General features: G+C 39.1%; 1 protein-coding gene across 1 annotated transcript in view; it reads left to right on the top strand.

Moving 5' to 3' along the window:
- The first annotated feature begins 253 nt into the window (after window positions 1-253).
- ELP2 (elongator acetyltransferase complex subunit 2) overlaps window positions 254-11,886 on the top strand; it is a 53,583-nt gene continuing 41,950 nt past the window's right edge. Inside the window, 4 exon segments of the mRNA XM_019637898.1 lie at window positions 254-481; window positions 2,699-2,777; window positions 5,998-6,068; window positions 11,285-11,441. Coding sequence (XP_019493443.1) covers window positions 344-481; window positions 2,699-2,777; window positions 5,998-6,068; window positions 11,285-11,441 — 445 coding nt within the window. The 5' untranslated portion in view covers window positions 254-343.

Below are 11,886 nucleotides of genomic sequence, written 5' to 3'. Positions count from 1 at the left end.
GCCCCGGCACTCGAGCCGCGGGTCTTTCTGGAAGGTCCTGAGCTACTCTCGCCGGGTCTTCGCCTCTAGGACTGAGGCCGCGTTTGTGCGCTGGGCCACTGCCCGAGAGACTAGAGGAGATAGCAGAGTCAGGGCTCTGAGGACCCCTCGGGCCAGGGCGGGGGGCGGGGCCGGCGGGGGGGGCCGGGCCGCCTCCGCCACGCCTCCGGCCGCCTCCGCCACGCCTCCGGCCGCCTCTGAAACGCGGTGCGGATAACGCCAGCCGGAGAGGTGTCCTTGCGAGTAGTTCCGCTCAGAGGGCGGAAGTGCGCGGCTAGGTCTCGGCCACTGACCAGCCAGCAACATGGTGGCAGCCGTGCTGGAGACCTCTCACGTGTTTTGCTGCCCGAACCGGGTGCGGGGAGCTCTGAGCTGGAGCTCCGGGCCCGGAGGGCTTCTGGCCTTCGGCACTTCCTGTTCGGTCGTGCTCTATGACCCTCGGGTAAGAGAGGTGACCGATCGCTCGACCCCGTATGCTTCTGCGGCGGAATCTGCTGCATGCGCTCGGGGCGGATGGGTGTGCGGTCTTGCCTGCTTCGGGGAGGGTGTCTGGACCAGGACTCTTTGGTGGGCGTGCCAGGCTCGTTCCACGCCGTCACCTTGTCCTATCAGTGTCCTGTTAACCCCACGTAGAAACCCGAGTGATGGCAACCTTTTCGGAAACCTTCTGGGAGGAACTGTAATACTATTAAAGAATTAGTTTGGGTTTAAAAAGGTTTGCAGTTTAGGTATGAATTAAATCTATTATTACAGCTGCTGTTTTATTTGCGTGTTTCTCGCGGTGTTATTTTATAAACATTTGTTGTATTGAATTTCAAAAATATGTCACGTGAATTTTAGCTTTGGGTTTTTTTAAAGAGCGTGCCATTGGGGTAAAGTTCATAGGGGGGATGGGGACCCCAAGCACTTGTTATAAGGCAGGACTTAACGAACTCATTTCCTGAACTTCACCCTCAGTTGACTATTTTCTTGGTCCTTTCCTCATCATACTTCTCAAACGGCTAGTTTTTGCATGCTTCCTAGAGTTCGTCTTGATCATCCCCTCTGGCCAATTTTGGACAGTAAAGTTAGAGTTGCTTCTCAAAAAGAGCCTTAGTATAAAAAGCAAAGTGCTGGAAATTAAAGTGCAGTGCAGGAGATAGCTATATGCATTTCTTGTACTGCCTTATTAACTTGATTAAAATTCCATTATCTTCACACCCGTTGCAGATTCACAGTTTATATAGGAAATAGTTGTATTTGCTTTTCATATCTTGAGCTTGCTTGCCTCCTTCCAGTTTTTGTTTCTTGTTATTGCCATGTACCCTTAACTGTCAAGAGAAAGCACATAAATTCAAGGGTAAACTTGACTGACAGTGGCCATCAACCAAGGACAGACTCAGCTGTAGAAGCCTATCATCTTTCTGCAGCTATTTAATGGATTTGTGTCCATGCCTTACATCACATTTTTATTTTATTATTATTTTTTAACATTTTTATTTTTAATGATAACCTGGTGGCCATGTTAGGGGATTTTAACATATCAAAAAGGAAATATATTGAACCTAAAAAGTACTTTGTTTTGTTAAATATTTGCTGGTTGGGCATTTAATTAAATGTAGTAATAAGAGCATGTTAGATGCTAAGATAAAGTTTTGGGGATGATATTCAGCAAATTTTTGAGGACTCTCTGTGAGCTTTCCCTGGCCTGGGTGGTAATGACACAAAGATAATGGATAATAATTCCTGCCCACTAAGGAATTCTCAATCTAGTGAGAGAGAAAATGAAATATTGTAAATTGTTTTCCAGCCTTAAATAAACCATGTAGGAAATACACTAGTTACACACATTTACCTCTGTGTCGTTTTCTCAGCCATGAGAATTCCAGTTGGCATATAAGTGGATATGAAACCAGTGCAGCTGGCAGTAAATAGAGAAAGGGGCTGTAAAGAGGAAGGCACTGTAGTCATAGAGTTAATGTCTTCAGCAGTGAGTGAAGCAAAGAAAGCCCAAGTGGGGAGTAATGTCGGTGAAAGCAGCTGAGGATCTTTTGGGAACCTGGGCTTAGGCTCTGAAGGGATCTGATGTCTGAGGAACTTAGTAGTTGTGGCCTGATGACCTTGTGTCATTAATCATTAAGGCTCAAGAACCCAACACCTGATTAGCCATGACATGCAAAGTAAGCCATGAATTTTTATCCATTAGTCATGAATCCCTCTATTGAAGGTGGGTTGTTTTTTGTTTTTTTGGCTTTTTTTGGTTTTTGTCCACAAAACCCTCAAATTAATGCAAGCGTAGTATAAGTAGGCCCTGAGCCCTGTGAGAGCAAGAGGAAGAGGTTCCTTGTCTAGCCTGGGGTATCAAGACAGGCTCCCCAAATGAGAAGGACAGGGGTTGGAGAGGGGAGAAGGTTGGTAAGCTGGAGGGTAGGCAGATGAAGATCTCGGAGCTCAGTGTGATGAGAGCACACGAAACTGGGAATGTGAAGTGGCGAAAAAGAATGAATTAGAGTGAACGGATGGTTTAAGCCCACGTTTATAAATTAAGGAAGGTGATTCTGTTTGAAGTAATCCTGAGTTTTTTATTAGCTTCAAAAAACTGAAACCTGGTTTTTATTATTTTATTAATTCCTCTGTAGGATAGATTGTAATTTCCTAACTGGTGTTTTCTTTGTTAAAGAAAAGGGTTGTTGTTACCAACCTGAACGGTCACACTGCTCGAGTTAATTGCATACAGTGGATTTGTAAACAGGATGGTTGTAAGTATTAATCAGATTATCAAAGCCGATCTCAGTTGTTTTCTGATAAAGTATGATTAGTCATTTTTCTGTCATTACTTCTCTTAATTTACTGATATTATGCAATTGGAAAATAGAAGAAAAATGGTATGCCCAATGAAGTAATGCGGCCTGTACTTTCACTTTATAGCAGTTGGAGCATGGACAACATAGCAGTACTTAGGATGAGGGTAGACAGAGGCAGCCCCTGACTGTGGCAAGACCCCTGCCATTGCCCACAGCTTCTGCTTGAAAACCTGTAGGCAAGGCCCATGTTGGGGCCCAGGCTGGGATTCAGATTTGGCTTGTAGGGCTGTTTTTGCCACAAAGAAGCTATCGCTTTTTTAGTCAAAACATTGCATCTTTTTGTTGACCCCAGTTTGCACCTTAGTAACACCTGAAAAGTAAAGGCTTGTTCTGGATCAAGGGACCCTTAGAGGGTTGTGATGCCTCTGAGGTCAACATTATTTTCACAGTAATACCAAGAGGTTATTCACATTTTTCATTCTCTTTCTATCAGTATTATACAGTGATGCTTTTCAGCAGCTGTGTGATTTGTGTGTGATATTACAACAGATTAAATACAGAAGCAGATATGAAAATCTAGCTGTATTCTAATAAAGTCAGCCGTTAAAAGAGATTTTCAGAAATGTAAAACAGTGCCTCTCATTAGTTTTTTTGTTTTGGAAAATGTAGGGTTTTCCCCCACCATAAAAATGTTATTTTTATTAACATGTAATGGAGTTTATCGTTGTTTTTTAACTAAAGTGATAACATTTCTCAGTTTAAATTTCTAATGTGTTTAATATTGGTGCATATAGTCCATATAAACAAAAGCTTTATGGGATCCTCAAAAATTGTAAGTGCATAGAGGAGTCCTAATACCAAAAACTTGAGAATTGCTGAACTAGATTATCTCCAGATCTCTTTCATCTCTAAGATTCTATGACTTCAGAATTTTTAATTAACATATTGCTTTTAAATAGTGCTTCCAAAATCCTATGGAATTATCTCAAGTGTCTTAAATATACCTACTGTGGTATTCTCATGGATTCAGAATTAATTTTATTTTTAATTCCATAAACATTTATTGAGCGCATACCGAGCCAGGCAGTTGAAGAATTTCCTGAATTAGTGACTCTGCTATGATTTTCTTCTGTGATATTTTTTAAAAAGTTGAATATGCTACTTATTTCAGTTGATAATGTAGGATTAGTCACATTATGTCGATAGAAACCATTAAATAGTAGAAAGAGTGGCTGTTAGTGCACATATTAAAACACAAGTGTAATTATGTTAATTGCCACCAAATGACATCAAAGACTACTTGAATCTCAGTAGAGGGATTTGTTATATTAATTTGGGCTTATATATTTTATCTTCTCTTTAAAAGTGAGGTTACATATAATGAAATGCTTGTATATCACTGTAATATGTAACTATTCGGATTGATTTCCTCTTAAGAATAGAGCTCTACCACCAGGTAATTCAGATATTCTTTCTAAACCATGTATCAGTGACATGGAAGGTTTTAATATCATTTCATATTCTTAAAATGTCTTATTTTTAACACACTACTTTCAGATACCTTATAGTAATTCTGAAAATCATGTAGTTAGGTAAATGGCTTAATTTCTGGACACAGGAAGAAATTAAAGTCCAAGACTACATCTGGTTGGCAGCAGTGTTAGGATATGAACCTGGGACTTCTGAGTACATATCTAATGTTCTTTAGACAATCCCCTGCTGCTTGCCCTAAATATCTAGCACATAGGCCAGAAGAAACAAATAAATGGAAAATCCAAACCAAAATTATATTAGATTATTTTCCTCCTTTTTTGGTTCTTACTCCTTTTTTTCCCCTATTATCGACAAGAAGTTGATAACATGTGTCTGATCTCAAAAATATCTCATATCCTTGATAATAGCAGCTGAGTATAATGTGTCATATGTATTATTTCTGCCAAAAGTATTTAGTCTGAATCTTACATGAGGAAACAATCAGACAAATCCAGATTGAAGGACTTGTCGACAAAAAACATTCAGCCTAAGAGAAAACTTGTAAGAGTTTATTTGAGCCAAACTGACTATTGCTGGGAATCAAAGTCTTGAGATTGAGAAAATGCTCCAGAAAATGGCTGTTTTGCAACTTATTTTATACATTAGAATCAAAGGAGGAAGGTTACATGAAATCCATTGGTTGTAGATTAAGAGGGTGGGAGAAAGCAAAGCAGGGATGAAATCTCTGGAATTGGATAAAAAGTAAAATGGAGAGACACACACTTCTTTTACATTGGTGGGTACAGCATAATTAATAGCATTTTACAGCACATAAATATTGTATTTGGGGAACAAGATAACAATGAGGGATTTTGTAGATTCCTGCTCTGGTGTGGTGGGTTGGGTTGTGTCCCCTGGTGGGGGGGGGGGGGTTGCGGTATGGAAAAAGAGATTACTCTGACATTACAAGGGTATGTTATCTTAGATGCAAAAATACAATAGATAGGCTTAAGGTAAAGATTGACCTTTGTCAAGGAAGCTACAGGCTAAGGAGGTGACTTCCAGCAATGGCCCACCTTAGTTAGGAATTTTTATGTTCATGCTATCCTATATTTTCAGTCTCCTGAGCTTTTCAGGTTTAACATGTGGTCCCTTTTCCGTCTACATTTCTGCAAAGCAACTGGCTGGGACTCTAATTGGCGCAAAAAAGGAGGGGCTCGGAAACTATTCTATATTAAAGGAGACTTAAAAACTATGACAAATGTATATATAATGTGTGGTCCTTAGATTCTGAATTTTTAGAAAAGTTATAAAAAATATAGGACAATTTGGGGAAATTTTAATATGTACTGTATATTACATAATGATACTGTATCAGTGTTGAAATTCTTGAATGTGATCATTGTATGGTGGTAACGTAGGGGAATGTTCCAGTTCTTAGGAGATATGTGGTAAAGTGTTTGAGGATCAGAGGTACCAATGTCTACAACTTATTTTTAAATGGTTTGTCAAAAACAGAGGTCTGTGCATATATATATGTACACACACACAAAGAGCAAGCTATTAAGCAAATATGGCAAAATGTTGACAGTTGGTGAATCTAGGTAAAGGATATATACATTTTCTTACATCTTTTCTATAGCTTTGAAAATTTTCAAAATAGCTGGTAAAAAAATATTTACTGAGATAAAATTTTTTTCAGCTCCTTCTACAGAGTTAGTTTCTGGAGGATCTGATAATCAAGTGATCCACTGGGAAATAGAGAATAACCAGGTGAGTAGACATGTTTATAGTTATAAGAAATAACGGTTATATCTACTTTTGTTTTCAGTTTTTTCCCTCATTTCTACTGTGTTCTTCCTTTGTGAAGTTGACTCATTCTTGCTCATCAGTAATCAGATCCCATATCTTCCGACTTCACAGGCCCTGTATCCTTCCCTCCAATATTTGCTCCCATATTCATATGCTGTCAGTCATTTCTGTGAATATCCCAACATTTTGGAATAATTTTCAAACAGCTCTTACATGGGCTGTTTGATCTGTTTTCAGTGATAGCAAAAATTAATACTTCTGTGTTCATAGGATAGCTGTTGCCATGGATATAGATTCACATAATTCTGAGTGTGCACATAATATGCAATGCTGGATATGGATGGACTTCTATTGATGGACATTTAGGTTGTTCCTCGTTGTAAGCAAAGATTAAAAGTGAAAAGGTAGTATGTTAGATATTTGAATATCTGCCATACAGAAGATATGGATGAGAAAAAATCCTATTCATAAATCATGCACATACAAAATCTACTTGAATTACTAAAGTACAGGGGTGGCTCCTGGGTAGGTGCTCTAACTTGCTGTATCATAACCATGGTGCTATGAGTTAAGAGAATATTTAAGAGGTGGCCTTCGAGTTGGTTCTTAAAGTGTGAGATGATTTCCTTGGGAGAAATGAAAGGGGTGAGGATTCTTGGTAGGAAGAATGGCATGAATATAAGCTGAGGTGAGAAAGAAAACCACCTGCTCAGGAATATCTGCTTTTATCCAAAGTCTGAGATGTCTTTAGGCAAGACTTTCTAAAGTTCAGAGAACCATCCATGTCTCAAGAAGTTCTGTAAAAAAAGGAATCTGTGGGAATCAAGCTTGGGAAGCACTTCATATCCTATACCTCTTAGAGAATTCCGGTGATCGTGAGTGTAGTGAGGGCTCTAAAAAGTTCTGACACGGACGAACCTGCATATCTTTGTTTAGCATTTCCCAAGCTTACTTCAATACTGAACTTTTTGCCCCTGCTTTTAAATCTCTTAACATCCCTATAATACTCTGGAGGTGTACTGTTTTGGAAATGTTTCCAAAATTATCGTACATTGCAGACAGTAATACTAGAGAAGCAAATATGAGACGATCCTATGGGAATTTGAACACTTGAAGAGTTTCTTTTTAAAAAAAAACAAAACAAAACTTAATTTTGAGATTGTTATTTTTTTATTTTATTTTTTTTTAAAGATTTTTATTGGGGAATTGGGGAATGGGAACAGCGCTGGGGAATCGGGGGAAGGGGAACAGACAAGTTGCTGTCCTTTTGTTCTTCAGTCTAGTTGTGGAGGCCGTTGCTTCACTGGCCCAAGTTGGCACCATCATTGCGCTCTTCCTGGGCGAGGCAGATCAGTCATCAGCTTCTGGACGGCCGCTCACGCTGACTGCTGGCCGCTCACGCTGACTGCTGGCTACACATGGTAGCCCATGGCAACCCACTGCAGCAGGGGCTGTAGACTACAGTAGCCCAGCTCCAGGTTGAGCTGCTGTTCATCATCTTAGCTGTAGAGGGCAGTGTCACTGGCCCTCATGTGGGATCCCAACCGGGGCCCTCTGGCATCCCAATGTGCCACTCGGCCAGCCCAATTGAGATTGTTATTTAAAAATTTTTTTATTTACAGTTGATGTTCAGTATTTATTAATTTCAGTTTGTTCTTTAGTAGCAGGCATTTGGAAATCATTGATGATTTCTAAGCAGAGGAGTATGAATATCAAAAGAAGATTAATCTGGCAGCATTGTGCCAAATTAGAATAGGAAAAATTATGGAATGTATTTTTTGAAGGAAAATGATTTTGGCATTGACTAGATAGTTATCAAAGGAGTGGCAAGCTGGTGGTTAGGGGAGTGAGTAATCAGCAACGGTGGAATTCTGTCTTAGGGCTCCAGGAGAAAGGTGCTTCTGCAAAGGAAAATGGGCAAGTGGGAGGAAAGATATGGATTTAGGTTGTAAACATGTCATTTGAATTGCTGATCAGTTACCCAGACTTGTCCTCAGAAAGAGAGGGCAGGTGTGAGGTGGGGATTTTGGAGCCATCTAGACTTGAATGAGAGCAAACGGGAGTGTAACAAACTCAGCTACTGTTTGGACTGATTTTGGCAAAGGAATCCAGAGAGAGTGATAATCAGCACTGATTTTTGAGAACTTGAGGTGAAATTTGGCAAAATTGTTTCCTCAGTGCTGCTCCAAGCTTCTCCTGTCGATAGAGAGGGTTGTAGGCTAAGCAAGTATCTTATGGCAGATAGCAAACTTAGACAGGAAGGGGCCAGAGATGAGAATGTGAGGCCACACAAGGAGAAGAAGAGGAGGAGGATGAAGGGCATAAAGAGGAACCAGGGAATAAGAGGTTTAGGGGAAGGGGCCACGCATTATAACCTTGGGGGCTTAAAGATTCCTTTTTGTATGTACTTTCATGCACACAGGTGTCACCATACCTTGACATCTGATAAAAGGAGGTAATTCTAAGTTGGTATAATAAGAGGTTCAAGTCTTTGAACAGTGAGCATTGTTTTTCAAAAAAGCTGGTAAGCTTGAGAGATTTCTTTTGTTTGAGTTTCTGAAAGTCTTTGATGGTTGAAATATAACCTTGCATAAAGATGTGAAGTGAGTATTTTAAATAGATTTAATTTTTTAAGGGGGTAAAAAATTTAAATACAGAAAAGTATAAAGAAGGGGAAAGAAAAAACGGGTCTTCGGAAAAGTCATGACTCATGTTTGCAACAGGTGGCACTAGTTCATTTTTGGAAGTCCTAGAGTCATTCACATCTATGTTATTGCTATGTCATTTGACAGCTGACAGTTCTAGCTTCATTCTAAAAAAAATTGAGCTTTGGTTGAGTTTTGGAGATTTTACAGCAAGTTAAAGATGGAAGAGCAAACTGCATTTTTGCCATATTTTAGTATTTTACTACCATAAAGGGAAGAATGCGCGTCAAGCTTGTGAAAAGTTGCGTAAAGTTTATGGTGACAATGCTGTACAAGAACGTCAGTGCCAACGATGGTTCACGAAATTCCTTGCTGGTGATTTTGATCTCAATGACGCTTCTCGGTCTGGGAGGCCTACCGAGGTTGATGACGACAAAATAAAGGCATTGATCGAGTCAAACCCATGTTACATGACAAGAGAGATTGCAGAAACATTGAACATCTATCATTCAAGTATTCACGACCACCTGAAGAAGCTGGGATACATAAGCAAGCTCAATATTTGGGTTCCACATGAACTCAAAGAAGTTCATTTGACAGTACATATAAACATCTGCAGTATGCTCATTAAACGTGAGGAAAACGATCCTTTTTTGAAGCAACTGATAACTGGTAATGAGATGTGGTTTACAACAACGTGGTGCGCAAATGGTTTTGGTCCCGACGTGATGATTTGCCTCAAATGACATCGAAAGCAGACATTCATCAGAGGAAGGTTATGCTCTCAGTGTGGTGGGATATAAAGGTGTGTTTTTTGAGCTCCTACCAAGGAACCAAAAAATCAGTTCGAATGTGTACTGTCGGCAGTTGGACAGTTTGAACGAATCCATCATCCAGAAACGTCCAGAGCTTGTTAATTGTAAGAGTTGTGTTCCATCGCAACAACACGAGCCCACACACAAGTTTGATCACCTGTCAAAAATGATTGGAGCTTGGATGGGATGTGTTGCTACACCCACCATACTCGCCTGACCTTGCACGGTCAGACTTACACTTGTTTCACTCTCTTCAAAACTCCTTGCGTGGTATAACGTTCAATTCCGAAGAGGCTGTAAATCAGCACCTTGTTCAGTTTTTCACAAAGACAGGTCTTTTTATGAACGAGGAATTATGAAGCTCACTGAAAGATGGCAAAAGGTTATCAAACAAAATGGGCACTATATCATTGATTGATCTTTGTTCTTTATATAAATAAATGACCTTTGAAAAACATAGACAAAATATGTCATGACTTTTCCAAAGACCCAATATATGTAAAATCTCAACAGAGCTAACATGATAAGCATTGTTCCAGATCTCTAGTGATGTGTATATAATTACATCTAAAAGAGATTATACTGTACCTGAGTTATTTAAAATTTTTTTTTCAAAGAAGCCAAAGGTTAGTGATGAAAGGAAGTTAGTGACAGACCCTTATACATAACTATTAATTACCTTCTTGAGTGACAGGGTTCTGCCTAAGTAATTGGGAAAACAACTGAGGAGACATTTAAGGGACATCTATTTCAGCAGACAACAATTTATAGAAGGTACTTCTCAAAGGAAGTGGTGGAATCGCATGCATTTTTGGAACTCTGGAAATACACTTAAAATAGCAGAAATGATGGCACAGGGAAGAGTCTTGCATGGCAAGCAGGTAGACATGGTAAATGGGTTCCCAGTTCTGTTTGCCATTTTTCCATTTTGCAGCTGTACTTGATTCAGGCAAGTATTATGAGTGGATGCTAAAAGTACTTGGTAGAAGTTTGATGGAGAGTAGAATATTTTCTCCATCCCAAAGTACAATCTCACATATCATCACCAAAAAAAATCTAACTTCATAGTGAAAAAATCTGTCAGACGCTACCTTTACTAAGATACGTGTATCAAGGTTAATGTCACTAAAATTGGAACATTGTGATGCACTTCAGTAGTAATAATGTCACAATGTATATCCTGAATCTGTTCGTGACAAAGCATCAGACTAATCCAAAAAGGAACAGTCCACAAAGCTGGCCTGTATTCTTCAAAAATGTCAATGTCATTCTTGACATTGGACACAGGACGTCTTTCTGTGGCAATAAACATACATTTATCTACATTATCCTTTTTATTTTCTATAGTATATGTCTATACTAATTTATGTAATCAGTTCCCTATTAATAATTTTATGTTGATTGCAATTTTTCACTGTTATGAAGAGTGTGTGATGAATATCCTCCTCCATTTGTCTTTTATATTTGTTGTACTGTTGCCATTAGCACCTCCAAGCAGATTCTGAGATGTGAGATTGCTGTGTAAAGGGTATGCACATTTTATGTCATCAATATGGTCAGACAGACTTCTCGAAAGTTTACATTCTGTTCAACTGAAAGGACCTATTTTTAGGTCACGCATTTTAACAGTACCATTAATCCTGTGATTCCAGTTAAATAAAGGTGAAACCGATATTTTTTTTTTATCATAATGTTTTTGTCATTTTTTCTGATTCAGCTTTTGAAAGCAGTCCATCTCTATGGCCATGAAGGACCTGTTTATGCAGTGCATGCTGTTTACCAGGGGAGGGCATTGGATGTTGCATTATATACAGTGATAGTTTCTGCGGCTTCAGATTCCACAGTTCGAGTTTGGTCTAAAAAGGGTTCAGAAGGTAGGTTAAGAGACATTATAATCCAAACCAATGAAATAGTAATTGTCAAACGAATGACAATCAGAAGAGTATGCATATCATTTTTTTAGTCTTTCAAGCAGCTTTAAAAATGTTATAATTCTAATCTAAATGTTTGTGGTTTTTGTACTTTTTCAAAATACCAAACTGTTTGTTGATGTAAATTCCATCTAAGCCTTTTCATGTAAGTCATTTTGTTCTCTGTAACCTTGTTAAAACACTGACCGTTTAAATTCAGATGGTCAGTGGGGCTCAGGATTGACTTCTCTTATCTCCCTGCTGACACCTAGGGCTGTTACAATGCTACCCAACCTCTCTAGGTGGATAAGCTCAGAGTTAGTTGTTCATGGTGTTTTTTATTATTTTTTAGTAACATGCCTTCAGACCTTGAACTTTGGAAATGGATTCACCCTGGCTCTCTGCTTAT

The sequence above is a fragment of the Hipposideros armiger genome, unplaced genomic scaffold (genome assembly GCF_001890085.2).
Source record: "Hipposideros armiger isolate ML-2016 unplaced genomic scaffold, ASM189008v1 scaffold_36, whole genome shotgun sequence".
Lineage (NCBI taxonomy): Eukaryota > Metazoa > Chordata > Mammalia > Chiroptera > Hipposideridae > Hipposideros > Hipposideros armiger.
This window is presented reverse-complemented; position numbering and strand designations above follow the sequence as displayed.